Below are 17,584 nucleotides of genomic sequence, written 5' to 3'. Positions count from 1 at the left end.
GAGATGTTTTGATCGAACCAACATGTACAAGGTGATAACTAGCCACGTCAGGGGGCAGTAACTAACTATGTCAGAGGCAATACTAACTTGTTTGTATCAGGATATAAAGATGTTTCTCAAAGGAAGTATCTTTGTCCAGCCGAAGGGGAATTGAAAGTCCTGCCATTCACTGAGCTGCGTCCATTGTCATGGGCATACATGTCTTAGTATCCCCGTAGAGTCTGCCAGGTGCTAGTACTGTGCTTTATCGACAATAAACCTGTCCTGGCACTTTCGTACCTTAACAGATCTTGTGGTCATTGGGCGGTTCACTCGAGGTCTGCTGTGCCAGCTGTCTGCACAGAGCTGGGGCAGCACACAGGGAGAACACATGCACACAGCTGAACATCTGACCACAGCTTCCAGGACAGCTGATATGGAGCTCAGAGCCTGGAGGATTTCATTGTCTGAAAAATTGGGCATGGACGTGGAGAGCTGGAGAGCATCCCAGAAGTATGAGCGTGCCACGCAGGATGGGATGCTGCGGATTATGAAGGACCAATCAGCCATGTTGAGGCGTCTGGTTGAGCTTCAAGAAAAAAAGCTTGAGGCTAGACTGCCTCTGCAGCCCCTGCACAACAGCCTGAAAACATCAACCTGTTCCCAATCCCCTTCCCCTGAACGTTCCAGTGGGGGCGGGGGGAAGGTGCAGTATCCCTTCCACTCAACATCAGGGGCAGGTACTAAGAACAAAAGGCTGCCATCTGAAGACCTTTGATGAGCAAGACTTCTGTGCTTTCACAGACAAGCTGACTTGGTTTCTCTCCTCCCAATTTTATCACACCATTTGCCCAAGGTTAAATTATTTTCCTGGTCTTTCAGTTTCTTTATGTTTGTGAAATAAAAGTCAACGTTTCAAGAATGAAATATTCTTTGTTTATTCCACAAATAGGGGTTTGGGGGACGGGGGGAAGGAGAGGTTCAGGGAAACTGGTGCAATGAAGGGGATGGTATGGGAAGGCACAATGCAGATAAGCAGCGCACATTACTGTGACTCATTACTGAAACAGGTTTTCAAAGCCTCCCGGAGACGCAGAGCTCCTCTCTGGGCTCTTCTTATTGCCTTAGTATCTATCTTCTCAAAATTTGCTGCCAGCCTATCCACCTCCACATCCCACCCCTACAGAAACTTCTCTTCCTTTGCCGAGGGGATATTATGGAGCACACAGCAGACAGTGGTAACAATGGGGATATTGTTTTCACTGAGGTCTAACCTCATAAGCAAACTATGTCAGCGACCTTTTAAACGTCCAAAGACACATTTCACCACCATTCTGCACTTGCTCAGCCTGTTGTTGAACCACTCCTTACTGCTGTCAAGGTGGCTGGTATACAGCTTCATGAGCCATATGAGCAAGGGATAGGCTGGGTCTTCCAGGATCACTATTGGCATTTCAACATCATCAGTGGTTATTTTGAAATCTGGAAAGAAAGTCCCTGGTTGCACCTTTCCTGACCATCCCACGTTGATGTTGGTGAAACACCCCCTGTGATCCACCAACACTTGGAACACCATTGAAAACTATCCCTTTTGATTTATGTACTCTTCGGCAAGGAGGTCTGGTGCAAAGATTGGGACATGCATGCCATCTATCGCCCCACCGCAGTTAGGGAACCCCATCGTGGCACAACCATCCACTATGTCCTGCACATTGCCAAGAGTCACTACCCTTTTAAGCAGAAGTCGATTAATGGCCCTGCACATTTGGATCACAACAGGTCCCACGGTGGATTTGCCAACTCCGAATTGATTCCCAACTGACTGGTAGTAGTCTAGCATTGCAAGCTTCCGCAAAGTGATTGCCACTCACTTCTCCACTGTCAGAGAAGGCCTCATTTTAGTGTTGCTGTACTTCAGAGCTGGGGAAAGCTCTGCACAAATTTCCTGGAAAATGGCCTTCCACATTCGAAAGTTCTGCAGCCACTGATTGTCATCCCATAGCTGCCTAACAATGTGATCCCACACGTGAGTGCTTGTTTCCTGGAACCAGGAAAGGAACTCCACCATGTTCAGCTGCTGCGCAACTGCCAGCAGCAACTGGGAATTGGTTCATTCTATGGCTTGCAGCAGGGCTGCTTGAATGACATCACAGTGTACCGCGTGGTGGCTCCTGTCTCGGCTCTGGAAATACTGCAGGATAAGGCATGAGGTGTTTGTAATGCCCCCAACAAGAGTACACAGCTGAGCAGGGTCCCTGCTTTGAGGGCCTTGGCGTATGTGAGGCTAAGCCAGGCTTTCAAAAAAAGACATGAAAAAACATGGGTTGTTTGCCACTGATATCAGGGAGGGGGCATAAAACTGCATCATGGGCGGTTGAAGCCACGTTCCCATTCCCCCCTGTTTGGCTAAAGAACATTTTCTAGAAATGCATCCAGTTTTGAGTTGAAGACATCAGGAGATGGACAATTCAGTGCATTATATACTGGAGGATGGTTGCCCATATATTTCTGGGTCTGATTCTGCAACCCCTTACTCACGTCAATAATCTCTACTCTTTCAAGAACTATTGACCTCACATGAGCAAGGGTTTGATGGATCAGGCCTTCTACGAATGACAATGATTAATAGCAGTCTGTGGCTACATCTGACTATTCATAGAAGCAAAATAATGTTATGACTTTGAGGACAAAACATAATAAGCAAGATGGATGTGTTTTGGGGTGAGTTTGTTGTGAAGATCATTTGAAAATTGATCAAACTGTCTATCTTGTCTTTCTACCTAACCTAATTTACAACCCCTCCATGAAACACTTGGGCATCCAACAAGGCGTAAGAGCAATAAAATGGAAGCTGCCATTAACTGCCAGTGAGACTAATTCTTGGTGCATTGATTCCTTTGTTTTCCAGAAAAAGGTGGCAAACCAGCCGAATCAGATTCCCTCTATATGGTTAGCAATGTACAGGGCTTTTGGACGGCCAATCCTTCTCAGCAGCACCTTCCGTTACTTGGCTGACCTGTTGGGTTTTGCTGGGCCACTATGCATTTCTGGCATAGTCCAGAGCTTCCAAAATACTAGCCAAAATGCTACAAACACAACTGGAAAAGTAAGTTGGCAACATGAATTAAAAGAATTGGTTTGGTATCAGTTTTTGATATATGTGAGGCTGTCTGTGTTTCTGACTATGCATTCTTATTGGCGCATTATTACCATTTTGTTTCTTTCATTATTTCTGTCAAGTGAAATGGGTGTTTGTTGAAGGGGCTGCTAGATTATCAGCCTTGGAAGTTGAAGTGCTCTGTTGTCACAGTATAAACACAGCAGCGGCAGTGGCAATGCAAGCTTCCCTATACTGCTCTGCTAATGTCTGGCTCTGTCCCACCTCCTGGTTAAGTAGCTGAGGGGCAGCTACTAGAGGCTTGTAAGAAGAGATTAGATAAAATGCTTGTGGGACTAGGAGAGGAAATTCCTGCTATACCCGCAGGGTTAGACCACATGACTGGAATTCTGCATAAGACAGAAAGTTAAGGGAGTGGAAGGACTTGATTCTACAAACCTTTACATGTTGTAGAGGGGAGATGCACCTGGTGATGTGTGCAAACAGGCAGAGCAGGTGTTCAGGAAGCAACCAAAAGGTTTAGTGAAGGGCACTCAAAGCTCAGCATGGTCAGCTGGCACTAGTGTCCATACCCTTTCTGCACGAATGTGTGGCATTCAAAAGGAGGTATATTGGTCGATGGAGCCTGGTGCAATGGTGTTGAGCCATTGTCCAGACTGTGGAAATGAGGTACTTAGTAGCTATTGACTTGGTAAACCAGTACTCCTGTTAAGGGCTGGTGCATATCTAGTGCCACACTGTTCCATGAATCTCGATAAATGATAAGGGCTTTACCAAGCTCGGTAGCTATCAAGCTCCCATCCAGATCAAGCCCTCATACAATAATTTTAGGAAAGCGCAGGTAAGATAAGGATGATTACTAGAGACAGCCAAATATTGCAAAAAATTACACACAAATATTCTAGCACATTTTAAAAACAAATTCACTTTGTCTGGGCCTTTGTGCCTCTTTTGTGTCCGCTTTGCATGAATGTTGTAGCAGACAGTTTAACGGGCTTTGAATTTGGGTTCTAAGCCTGGCTTTGCCACAGACTCACTCTGTCACTTTGGGCAAGCCATTTAGGGCCTGATTTTCAGAGGTGCTGATTGCCCTCACAGTGGTGGGTGATTTAAAAAACCAGTCTCTTAACACTTCTGTGCCTTAATTTCCCGACAGGTAAAAAGGGGATAATAGTATTTATTAATCTCATATTAGCTTGAGGCATAATCCATTAATTGTTGTGTATATTATGAGATCCTTGGATTGAAGACTATGGCAGTGCCAAGTACTTCACTATACCTGTTGAAAAGCTATAGAAGGGCAAATGTCTAATTTGCCTTCTAGCTCTCATCTAATTTCAGTTGTCACTGTGAGTGCTGTATGAATGTATTCTATAGAACATTTCCTATCATATAGCAACTGTCTGTCAAATAGCAACTACCAGAAAACTAGTGAAAGGTAAGGACAGATTTCTTTAAGAAAACAATTACTTATTAACTGGTAGTAGAAGAGACTGAAGGAAGAAATCTTCCTACATCTTGCTTGTAATATGGAAACATCTCCACACACTTTGCACAGTCTGTGTTTAGAATTTGGATGGGCAAAATGGAGGTGTAATGGAATAATATTTTCCCTTTAAAACATACCCCTTGATTGTCATCACTTTGCTCCTTGGCTGTATAATTACGATGATGCTTTTGACTAGTACTTTGCGTTTTGCATCAGACCGTCATTCAGTCACTGCAAGAGTGGAAGAGCTTCTAAATAAAGCTCTTCGTCATCACTGAACTTTAATGCATTGGATCAGAGCCACAGAGACAAAAGTCAAAGTACATTTTCTTCCTCAGAACCTTAAATTCTGGTTTTATTGCACAATCAAAGAACGGGGTGTTTCACTTTGGAAGTGATAACCTTTAGCTCTTAAATTTGGGAAACCACAGGGTCTTTACCCCTGTTTTCATTCTCTGTGCTCCTTTTCAGTGTCTCCGTTTTCTGTCATTTTAATTAATGCTGGCTGGGGCAAACATATTTTGAAGTTTGTGAATTTAATGGGAACTCAGAATAAATGGAGAACTTGAAACTTCTGCCAGAGAAGTCAGATTGGCGCGGTGACTCTTGGCCTGCTTTCAAAACGCAGTTACTTTTAATTAATGGATTTTGATAAACTTACTCCCCCTTGCCCTTGCCATTCTGTTTCTCTTTTAAATTCTCTACCAATTTTAATTAAGCTCTTATTCCTATCCCTCCCATCATCCTCTTTTCTGAGAACTTCCCAAACATTAATTAATGTATCTACACATCCCCCCTTGAGGTAGGACAGTATTATTATGCCCATTGTACATGTAGAGAACTGAGGCACAGACAGAAATTAAGAGCTAACTTTTCAAAGGTATTTAGGTTCCTAAAGATGTAGATAGGCACCTAATGGAATTCTCAAAAGTGTATAAGCAGGTTAGGTGCCTAACTCTCATTGACTTCAATGGGACTTTGGTGCCAAATGTGCTTAAGCAGTTCTGAAAATATCATGAAACATCTATATGCATCTTTCGATGTCTAAATACATTTGAAAACCTGGCCCTCAATAGATTGGTCAAGGTCATACAGGAAGCTTGTGGTAGAGTTGGGAATTGAACCCCCATCTCTTGGGGGTCAGTCACTGCTTTACCCACAAAATCCTCCTCCCTTTTGGTGAGAAACTGCATATGTCAAGGGAATGGGTATGCAATGGGGTGTGGGTGTGGGGACTGAAATAAGCCAGCATGGGCAGAGCAGAGTAGTTCTTGCCAGCAATCTAATAGCAGAGCACAATAATCAAGATTGATGAGAGAACCTTAAAGGGTCTGGAGATAGGGTCTGGATTCATACTTTTCCAAACCTCTTTCATCTGGAAATCAGGATGGAAATTTCATGAGAACAGGCTGTTTGTAACAGTTCCAGTACATCCTGCTTCCAGCTGGATCAGAAATACCACAAGAACAGCTTTCCTTGCAATATTTTGGTACCTTCACTTCCCTTCTGGCTGAAACCAAGCAGCACAAAAAAGCATGATTGTAGGTATAGACTTTATTTGCTTGTTTTATATTCCTGAAAGGAAATTAATTACATAAAAAACACATAAAATATCAATAACCATCCCAAGATAATAAAAGTTTTCTTCTGTCAGCTGCTATGTGGTCTATGTGAAATGAGCTCCTATTTCTAGTGGGTAGGTGTCTTCAGCCAGGAAAATACGCAGCAGAGAAGTCAAGGACAAAATGGGCCGGGTGAATAAACTACTCTGTTACCTCCTAGGATGTGCATTGGTGGGACAGTTGAAGAAAGCTTGCACTGCTGTTTGCCTGTGCTGTACCTGTGATATGGATAATTAAAAGGCATGAGTCTCCAGGACTGTCAACCCAACCCCTATGAACAGTGATATTCACTTAATGAAACCAAGGGCTTAGAAGAAAAATAAAACCCTGCCAGTACCTGTTGTGCAGTTATTGATTCTCTGCTAAATGTTGTCACTCCTGACTGGCCCATTGCCGCCAGAAGACAAAGGCCTGTGTTTCACATCCAGCAGACACAGGAGACCTTAGTGCTTGTTTTTAAATTGAAGTTGTGTTGCTAACGGTTTGAAGAAAATTGGGTGAAAAATATCATTCAACCATCTTTTTTTGTGCCACTGCATGGCTCTGTGATCCATTGAGGTGTTTATAAAAGGAAAGCTTGCAATCTGCCAAATCTAAATATGTCACCTGTGCCTGCTACATTCATCCAGTGGGCAGAGTGTTGGGCCCCATGGGTCAAAGGTATGGAACACTTAGACCAAGTTCCACAGAGGAATAAGAAACTATTTGTCCCTGCCCTTCCTTTTCAGCTTCAACCCTCTACAGATTCTTTCACTGTGACTCCTGCTGCCAGACTCAGTTTCCTCCCTGCCCCCCAATAAATCCCTCTAGTAGGACCATAGTGTGTTCTGTGATACATACATGCTCATGCAAGGCAAAAGGTGGTGTAAAGCACCCCCTTACTCCCTGGCATGGCCTACCCACATCATGGATCTCAGTGTAGAGGAGGAGGGAAGCAGCCCTTGTAGGGATGTTACTTCCTCTCCCACAGAAGAGGGTTGGAGGCCGGCTGGGGGAGCTTTGACTCTTTCTTTCCCCAGGGCACCAGCCAATGCAGCTGGAGAGGTGCAGAGGGGGACATGATCCATGCCAGGACTAAGGCTGGTGCAAATTATCTCTGCTCTGGAGGAAGGGGAGAAAAAGGGAGCCACTAGAGCTAGTTGAAAAAATTTCAGATGTTTTGATTTTTCATTGAAAATTACAGACACATTTTTGCACAAAATTTTGAAGAACTGAAGAATTTGAAGAACCTAAGAAAAGCACCAAATGTCACGAGACTCATGATAAAATTTCAAGAGCTGGCAACGCTGCCTTTGTGTTGAGCATGCCGATTTGGTGCTCATCTCCCTATACCTGTTCTCTGGCCCAAGGAGCAGATCAACAACCAATTCACTCAGCATTAAGGCAGGTGTGAACTGCTTCTCCCAGACCCTGAGTGCCAGAATCTTGGACTTCAGTATTCTGGCTTTTTCCATCAGTGGTGCTAAGTATTGTAGTGAACTGCCTGGATGTGTAATTGAACTGCTGGCCTCAGTTTGGAATCAGAACTGCCTTTCATAGTCTCTGTTCTGCTAAGAGCAATGCTCCCTCAGCACACGTGTTAAATGCCTGGGTATTTTTGGAACAGGAACATCTGGGTTCTATCCCTATGGCTGCATAGAAGTTCCAAGTGGTCCTAGTATGCAACATAGTCGGAACTGTGGTTTTATAGGTAGCATGGCTTTTCTACAGTATTATTAATCCTGTTGTAAATCCATCATGGAAACAATCTTCTGATTTCCAATGTCCAAACAACAGAGCATCTTTCCAACATATATAGTTGTCCAAAAAACTTTTCTTTTCTCTCTTTCTTTCTAGTCTAAGGAGACATCAAATTCATACCTCTCCTCACAGGATTTTCTCGGAAATGTTTATGTCCTAGCAGTTCTTCTCTTCCTGGCCCTTATCCTGCAGAGGACGTTTCTGCAGGCTTCCTATTATGTTACCATAGAAACCGGCATCAACCTGCGAGGTGCCTTACTGGTGAGTAAGACATTGTTTCTGAGATCGGCATGCTGTAAAATGCCCGAGTAATGGCTTCACATTTTATTCTTTCATTTATCTTGTCCTTTATCTGTGTGATGTTTAACCACAGCTGAGGATTGGTACCACAATATCTTCTGGAGCTTAAAGCTTTTGCAGATCTGAGCCCTGCTAGTTTTAAACTGCCTCTGCTGTAGACTGAAAATCTTTGTTTTACTCCAAACCCTGTATTCAGCTCTGGGAGTGTAGTCCCAAAATCTCTCCTGAACTCAGGTCTCCTGTTTGGCGATACGAAATGCTCTCCACCAGGTCACTTTCAGCCTAGCTTCCCTTTATTTACTGCTTACTGCTTGAAAACTTAATAGAAAACATGAGAGAAACTCATTTTATAATGACAGGTTTCAGAGTAGCAGCCGTGTTAGTCTGTATCCTCAAAAAGAAAAGGAGGACTTGTGGCACCTTAGAGACCAACAAATTTATTTGAGCATAAGCTTTCATGAGCTTATGCTCAAATAAATTTGTTGGTCTCTAAGGTGCCACAAGTCCTCCTTTTCATTCCATAATGACAGGGTTTCCAGTTGCCAGTTACTGTAATTGCTCCTAATTTTAGATTTGTCTGAACTCATGTTAAACTTTATTTATATTTTTTCATCAAAAATAAGCTGTATTCCTTCTTATCCCATATCCCTATTCTCTACACTCTGTTGTCATTTTTGTTATGTTATTGCTCTCATAGGAGCACCACTCCTGCAGCCCTTGCTCAGAAGAGCAGTCCCATCAGGCCAAATTCATTGCTGCTGAATGAGGTCTGTGTAGTCACATCATGGAGACATTTGGCCCAGTGGGACTGCTTTTAATGGCTGCAGGAGTAAGAAAAAATTGAGGCAATACTTCTACTATTTAACCTCTATTTTCAAAAATCTCTCTCTCTGTTTGGCAGCTGCAGGAATGGACAATCTCTGTTACCGACATTTGCAATGTCGTCGGGTTGCTATTGTAACTTTATATACTGTACTTTATTCCTCTCTCCAGGCAATGATATACAATAAGATCCTGAGGCTTTCCACATCCAACTTGTCAATGGGAGAGATGACCTTGGGACAGATCAATAACTTGGTTGCCATCGAAACAAATCAGCTGATGTGGTTCTTGTTTCTGTGTCCCAATCTCTGGGCTATGCCCGTTCAGGTAGAGCATCAAAGTAAGGGCCTAATTTTTAGAAGAAAACCCCCCTGAAAACAGAAGATATTTTTAAAGCAATGTACATCTTTGAGACTCTTTCAGAAAAAAAAGGGGAAATTATAGCACTGGACTATAGTTACAAATGAAGAGCTGTGGCCAGGAGGAGAACTCAAGGGCAGAACTGCTGTTCACGGTCTCCTCCAAAGGCTATGAAGTAGTATCGCTGCAGGCCAGTGGGGAGAGATTTTTCTAGGTAATATTTACAAGCCCGGAGAATGGTCTGAATTTTAGCGTGGATTACCTGTCTTTCCCACAGCCCCTATTTACCTTCCTCTGCTCATATGGGTTCTGCAACTGCCACAAGTAATCTGTGCAGGCAGCTATGGTGAACCAAAATATTGCTGGGTTTGCAGAATTCATTTGCAGCTGTTTCATGGGGCAAGAGTGAAGAGTGTCAGAACTGGGCCCTTAATTCTGTGATTCTGTATTGCAAAGAAGGTATGGTATGTCAAGTGTTATAATGTCAGAAAGTGTGGTTGGTGAGCCACAGAAAGGAACACTGATTTGAGTGTTGAGAACTAAACAGGTGCACTAGTTATCATCAATTTCTAGTTCTAAACATCTGGTTCTAATCCAATCTGGGTTGTGTACAGCAGAAGAACAGATGAATCAGAAGGAAGGAAAGAAAATATTAGAGTTGGGGTAGCTTAATTTTCAAATGTGAGGAAGCAATTTAGGAGCCTAAGTCCCATTGACTTTCAATAAGACTTAGGCTCCTAAGATATTTTTGAAAAATTTACTCTTGGGCTTCTAAGTGGGGATGGGTAGGTCATAACTTATAGGCATTATTAACAGCTGTCAAGGAAAAATAACAGGAATGAAAGCTTTGGTAAATTAGATCTACACTGTAAATTCATGGCACTATATAAGTCATCCATAATAATAAAGGGAACATCCACTTTTGTCATTTGTTCATTTTTAGCAGGGTCATCAAAGAGAATGTATGCTGAAAAAACAGACAATAAAGGGCCTGGATGGCATAAGGGATTAGTAACTATACAGACATTTTCACTTATACACCACTGCTTCAAATTGGCTGTCTTAGAAGTGTCCAAAGGGGGTTACCATATGAAGGTTTTTTCGGTTGGTCTTTGTGAATTGAACTGCTGGTCACTCTCAGGCCAATTGTATGTAGCTTAAATTGTATGTAGCATAATGGTCACCTTTTTATCAATCTCAGGAAAATGACAAGGACTGAATAGAGATAGAAATTGAAATATCTTCTTAATCCATGGGGGTGATCCCACCAGGAAGGTGAAAGGACTGTCTGAGGAAGTTTCTATTGCCACTTCCTTTGCTGTTCCTCCAGCTCAGGGAGCAACAGGACCTAACTGAAAACACACTTAACTGGCAGTATTTTAATTGACTTCAGTAGACTTTGAATGAATGTCCTTGGGATATGGATGTCTTTCTCAGAGATCTTCTGTTGCTCATACAGAAGTTATGGGTTTGATGCAGAGTTTATTGGGTGATCTCCTATGGCCTGTGTTATGCAGGAAGTCAAATTAAATTATCATAATGGCCCCTTCTGGCCTTAAAATCTGTGAACTGTTGTCAAGCCAGTAGCTGACACTAGCACTTAAAAAAACGAAAGTAAAAATGATAAAGTGTATATATTATATTGTTAAAGTTTTTTTCATTGTCAAAGCATTGGGCAGCTGCTGGTATCAACAATTCACATGTTGGGGTAACAGATATTTCTGCATCAGCAGTTCAATTAGCTTCTTTCTTTCTCTGTAAAAAGACAAGGAATTAACATTTGCTAACTATGGGCTAGAAAGTGATTCCCCCTAATGCAGTCAGGAGGGGGAATATGCATACCGTCTCATCCCGAAGCAGAGGAATTGGACCCCTGAGGGATGTTTCTGAGGAACAATGACTTCCAATGCTACTCCTGGGGCGAGGCAGTTTATGGCTGAGGCTGATGTTACAATGTAATCCTAAATATAACATCATCAAACCATATCCTGCTGGTCTTGAATAAAGATTGCGGGTTGAGCCTACAAATAGCTGAGTGTATCCAACAAAGTGCTGAGCACCCTCAAAGGCACCTGAAAGGATGGACTGGGCCCTGAGTAAGGACAGCAGGATTTGCCTCAGGCCCGAATTGCCACTAGGCACCTCGTTTATCTTTCTGCTAAGGAAAGGATTTTTACGTATGTAAATAATACTCTGCAAAATCTTAAACATGACTGGATGTTAGTAGTTTGACTATGCAATGGAAAGACATGGTTAATTGAATTCATTAGTTAACTGAAAAGGTGAAACAAATAAAAGTAGGGAATCAATCCCGCAGGCCCTTTCTGACATGAGTGGCCCTTATTTATAACAGTACCTCCCCTGGCCCTGATTCTCTTTTACAGTAGGACTCACTCTGGCAGTGCAAAGGTACCTTAAGTTGAATGTAAATGTAATTTATACTCACTTTAAGGCCCCTTTAAGTGGTGTAAAAGGGCTTTTGTACAAATGAGAATCAAGCCCACCGACTCCAGAGCACTACTGGCTTAACAGCTAATATGTCACTGCATGCTTGACTCTTTGGGGCAGGCACTATCTTTTCATTCTATGTTTGTACAGCGCCTAGCACATTGGAGTCCTTGTCCATGACTAGGGTAGCTAGGTGCTGCCACAATACAAATAAATAATGATAATAAAGGTTTGTAGAAACTTTCCCTAGAATTTCAAAACTTAACTTCTGAAGTAAATTAGAAGTGAGGTTTTATTTCTATGTATTATTAGACTATATAGCCTGAGAGGATTTTTTTTCGCCTTGTAGGGGTCTTGAAATGTATTGCTTTTCCTATGTGTCTTTTTCCTCCTTAGATCATAATGGGCGTGATCCTACTCTATAACTTACTTGGAGTAAGTGCATTGGTTGGTGCTGCTGTTATTGTATTGCTCGCTCCAATACAGTATTTCATAGCTACAAAGTTGGCTGAGGCTCAGAAGAGCACTCTTGTAAGTAACTTATTTTAGTGATGCCTATGGTCCGGTAGTTAAAGCAGAGAACCTGGAATTGGGAGTTCTGGATTCTATTCCTGGTTTTTTAAATAATTTGCTGTGTAAATTTGGGTAAGCCATTTAACTCTTTTGTCCCTCAGTTTTCAGATCTGTAAAATAAAAGTCGTAATATTTGCCGACTTCACAAGTTGTTTGCAAAGTTATTTGCGATCCTCAGATGAAAGATGCTATAAAAGAACAAAGTATTATAGAAAACTAAGAACTATTTTTGGGGAATGTTTATTATTAATGAAATTAACCACATAATTAATTTTGATTTTTAAATTTTTATTTATTTTTGGGCTGCCAACAAATAACTTCAATGTAATACAATGGTAACTGTACAATGGTAACATTTTCAACTGTTTTTTAAGAGGTGCATTAAATACAATATATATTACACACTTTAGCTCGTGTTACCAATACACAGAGTTACACTCTTGCTGACATTCCTGATTACTACTGAGTTCTGATCATTTGAATACCCTCTTCTCCAATATTCACCTATAACAATGACATCAAAGATACCCCACTGCGCATGTTCAGTGAGCGCGTTGGGGGAAGGAAGGAGAAAGAAATATCTAACTTTTAGCGTAACAGCCGTGTTAGTCTGTATTCGTAAAAAGAAAAAAGAAAAGGAGTACTTGTGGCACCTTAGAGACTAACCAGTTTATTTGAGCATGAGCTTTCGTGAGCTACAGCTCACTTCATCGGATGCATAGCATATCGTGGAAACTGCAGAAGACATTATATACACACAGAGACCATGAAACAAAACTTCCTCCCACCCCACTGTCCTGCTGCTAACAGCTTATCTAAAGTGATCATCAAGTGATCATCAAGGAAGGCCATTTCCAGCACAAATCAAGGTTTTCTCACTCTTTCCCCCCCACACACACACACAGACACACATACAATTTGTATGTGTGTCTGTGTGTGTGGGGGGGGGAAGAGTGAGAAAACCTTGATTTGTGCTGGAAATGGCCTTCCTTGATGATCACTTGATGATCACTTTAGATAAGCTGTTAGCAGCAGGACAGTGGGGTGGGAGGAAGTTTTGTTTCATGGTCTCTGTGTGTATATAATGTCTTCTGCAGTTTCCACGATATGCTATGCATCCGATGAAGTGAGCTGTAGCTCACGAAAGCTCATGCTCAAATAAACTGGTTAGTCTCTAAGGTGCCACAAGTACTCCTTTTCTTTTTTCTTTTTACTAACTTTTAGCATAATTCTTCTGAATTGTGATTGAAGTTGTACAGAATGGGGAGCTCCTTAACAAGATAGGCACTCATGAGACCATTTATTGCTCAGTGAAATTTGCACGGAAGAAATTCACTCCTGCACTGAGGGCCAGCACAAAGCTTATGAACTACTCAGGTCCTTCTTAAGCCTTGAAAATGAGGACTTAGGCCCTGGTCCTCAAATGTATTTAGGATCCTAACTTGTATGGAAATCTGTGGAAGTTAGGAGCCTAAATACCTTTTGAGGATCTGGGGCTAGGTTCTGATTCAGCAGTTCATCCCTTGTCAGCAAAACACTTAAGCACATGATTAAATACTGTACTGATCTTGGGCCTTAAAGTGGTATATGCACCTTGTGCTGACTCTTTCTACAGAGGTGAATTTCACCCCATCTGAATAGCTTGATCACATCTATGACCATCTATGCTTTAGATGCCATGGAGCCTATTGTTTTCTAATTCAAATGATGTACTGTATGGAATCTCAGCAATTAATAAAAATGATAAAATATAGAAATGAAATATTAAATCATGTGAGTAAGTCCTTTTGAAATAGATCACATCAACTACTGTATAACACTCCACCCAAAAGTCTTTTGCATTTCTGAATAACCTCCGTACTCATATTGGATCAGTCCCTATTGCACACTCTCCATCAATGGGAAACGATGCTACAGTCTAGTAAAGATCATCATTGGAAATTTATCTTGATACTTACCCTAAGTTTACATTTTCTTAATACCTAGACTGTTACCATCTCCCCCTCGTATCTTAATTGTCAGTTTTTTCTTCAGTATTATCTCTTCCCAGGTTTCATTCTCCATTTAAAAACATAGGCTTCAGGTTATTTTCCCCAAGACATATTAGTTTGAATTTTTTTCAATGTAGAATCACTTTTATTTTCTTCTCATGACTTTAAAGTCTCTAATATCTTCAAGGAACATGAAATTGTAAACTATTTAATTATGTATAGTACTTAGAGGTATATCCTAGGTCATGAGTAAACCCAGTTGCAATACTTTGGCTAATTTTAGAACACAAGTGATAGAAAAAAGCATTCTTAATAAAAATAATTTTAAAAAATATTAATTTCGTAATTTGTGATTTCTTACTTTTTTAATGTAAAGGATTATTCTACTGAGAGATTAAAGAAAACCAATGAGATCTTGAAAGGCATTAAGTTGTTAAAGTTGTATGCCTGGGAGCACATATTTTGCACTAGCGTAGAGGAAACAAGAACCAAGGAGCTCATAAGTCTCAAAACCTTTGCGCTTTACACGTCTCTTTCCAGTAAGTAATTCTGTTCTAGGGGCAATATCGTTTGTAACATAACTCTTAGATAATGGATTTATCTCTCAATAGTAAATTCCTTTTGAGACTTCAGTTGAAACAAGATGCCTGTACTTATGGCAGTGGCTATTGTGTTATGAAACATGATAGAAAATAAAAGACACGACAAATAACACAGCAGGAAGCTTGACATCATTTGGTGGATTTTGTTACTGTTATTGTTTAACTTGTAAAAAAAAAATTTTAACCTTAATAATGAGATTTTACATTAATAAGTCCTGAGATAACATCAGCGGGTGTGATTGGGACAGAGATAAATTACGAACTAAAATCAATTACATTCCTTGTAATGAGGTAGAGGTGAGGGAAATGGCCCCAATATTTGTAGTAAATTGTTCTTTCAAAGCAATTTTTTGCTGTGATACATTATAATTTTACAGTTGATATGAAAATATTTTATTTCAACTCACTAAAATGTAGAAACTATAACATTCCTTGATTTGTTTGTTTGTGTATTTAAGATCTAAGTCAGACATGGAAGGAAATTTTTTCCTGCTAAGGAGTTTTCCTTTGGGAGTTTTAATGATAGGAAACAATGTTTGAGGTTGAAGTCCTCTACTAACATATTATTTAACTGACTATGCTTGGGTTTGGTATAAAGTATTGCAAATTAATATTAAGATAATTTTTGTACAGTTCAAATAGTCCAATGCATATTTTATTTCTTTCCACAGTTTTTATGAATGCAGCCATCCCAATAGCAGCTGTTCTTGCAGTAAGAAAATATTTTTCCCCTTTATCTGAAAATAAATTAAAAACACTGTGATTGTTTATATAGGACCTACTTTTCACAGAAACTGTATGTGAATTAGTATGTCCTTGCTGCCTGCATAGCAGTATGACACTAACAATCTCAATTCCCAAATGTGAATTTACAACACCTGAGATTTGGACTTGTGAAAAAGGAAGCAAACAAAAAGCAACATTAATTTCAGTCTCCTGCAGAAACCAAAAAGAATATCTAAATGTGGCTGAACTGGAAAGGGACAGACTAGGTTTGAGAATATCTTATTTTGGGCTTTGTATTTTGGGGTGTTGCTGTTCCATTGTCTATGGGTGAAATTCACTCTGGGCCCAGTACAAGGCCTAGACAATTTAAATCCTCAAAATAAGTCATAAAGTTGGACTTAAGTGGGACATAAGTTTGCATTAGCCCTTTGCACAAAAATGAATTTCATGACCCATCCACTGGGGAAATACCTTTACCCTTCATGCTGGGCAGTAAGAAATGTTTATGCACCAAACACCGAGGTCCTTATTCAGTTCATACTCAGCCTCTACTCAGGCAAAATATTTTGATCGGTGTGTTTCCCCCTGTTTTGAGCCAGCCTATGTAGCATGGCATCCTTTTCACTAATCTTCCCTTGTTTTGATGTGACAGACCTTTGTGACCTATGAATATCAAAATGAAACAACACTGCAGCCAGCACAGGCCTTTGCATCACTGTCGTTGTTTCACATCCTGGTCACACCACTGTTCCTGCTCTCCACTGTGGTTAGATTTGCAGTCAAGGCCATCATAAGGTATGGTTGAAACTATAATAAAGAACAGAATGATCAGTCATATAGATGAACATGATTTGTTGGGAAAGAGTCAACTTGGCTTTTATAGAGGGAAATCATGCCTCACCAATCTATTTAAATTCTTTGCAGGGAGGGGGAGTCAACAAGCATGTGGACAAGGGGGATCCAGTGGATACAGTGTACTTAGACTTTCAGAAAGCCTTTGACAAGGTCCCTTACCAAAAGCTCTTAAGCAAAGTAAGCAGTCATGGGGTAAGAGGGAAGATCTTTTCATGGTTCAATAACTGGTTAAAAGACAGGAAACAAAGGGTAGGAATAAATGGTCAGTTTTCGAAATGGAGAGAGGTAAATAGCAGGGTCCCCCAAGGGGCTGTACTGGGACTAGTACTGTTCAACATAGTCATAAATGATCTGGAAAAGGGGGTAAGCAGTGAGGTGGTAAAATTTGCAGATGATACAATATTACTCAAGTTAGTTAAGTCCAAATAGACTGCAAAGAGCTACAAAAGAATCTCACAAGACTGGGTGACAAAATGGCAGATGAAATTTAGTGTTGATAAATGCAAAGTAATGCACATTAGAAAACATAATCCCAACTATACATACAAAAAAGATGGGATCTAAATTATCTGTTACGACTCACGAAAGACATCTTGGAGTCACTGTGGAAAGTTCTCTGAAAACATCTGCTCAATGTGCAGCAGCAATCAAAAAAGCGAAGAGAATGTTAGGAACCATTAGGAAAGGGATAGCTAATGAGACGGAAAAGATCATAATGCCACTATATGAAGCCACGGTACGCCCACACCTTGAATACTGCATGCAGTTCTGGTTGCCCCATCTCAAAAAAGATGTATTAGAAATGGAAAAAGTTCAGAGAAGGGCAACAAAACTGATTAGGATATGGAACAGCTTCTGTATGAGGAGAGATTAAAAAGACTGGGACTTTTAAGCTTGGAAAAGAGACAACTAAAAGGGGATATGATAGAGGTCTATAAAATCATGAATATTGTGGAGAA

General features: G+C 40.8%; 1 protein-coding gene across 4 annotated transcripts in view; it reads left to right on the top strand.

Moving 5' to 3' along the window:
• Positions 1-17,584, top strand: part of ABCC9 (ATP binding cassette subfamily C member 9) — a 131,810-nt gene that overhangs the window by 43,456 nt on the left and 70,770 nt on the right. For all 4 annotated transcript variants that reach the window (XM_074937588.1, XM_074937581.1, XM_074937574.1 and 1 more), the window contains exons 8-14: positions 2,888-3,085; positions 8,045-8,209; positions 9,242-9,397; positions 12,275-12,409; positions 14,819-14,981; positions 15,716-15,756; positions 16,423-16,565. In XM_074937588.1, coding sequence (XP_074793689.1) covers positions 2,888-3,085; positions 8,045-8,209; positions 9,242-9,397; positions 12,275-12,409; positions 14,819-14,981; positions 15,716-15,756; positions 16,423-16,565 — 1,001 coding nt within the window. The remainder of the gene's footprint in view (positions 1-2,887; positions 3,086-8,044; positions 8,210-9,241; positions 9,398-12,274; positions 12,410-14,818; positions 14,982-15,715; positions 15,757-16,422; positions 16,566-17,584) is intronic.

This window comes from Natator depressus, chromosome 1 (assembly GCF_965152275.1).
Source record: "Natator depressus isolate rNatDep1 chromosome 1, rNatDep2.hap1, whole genome shotgun sequence".
In the NCBI taxonomy this organism is placed as follows: domain Eukaryota; kingdom Metazoa; phylum Chordata; order Testudines; family Cheloniidae; genus Natator; species Natator depressus.
The sequence above is the reverse complement of the archived record's forward strand: the minus strand, read 5'-3'. Positions and strand labels throughout refer to the sequence as shown.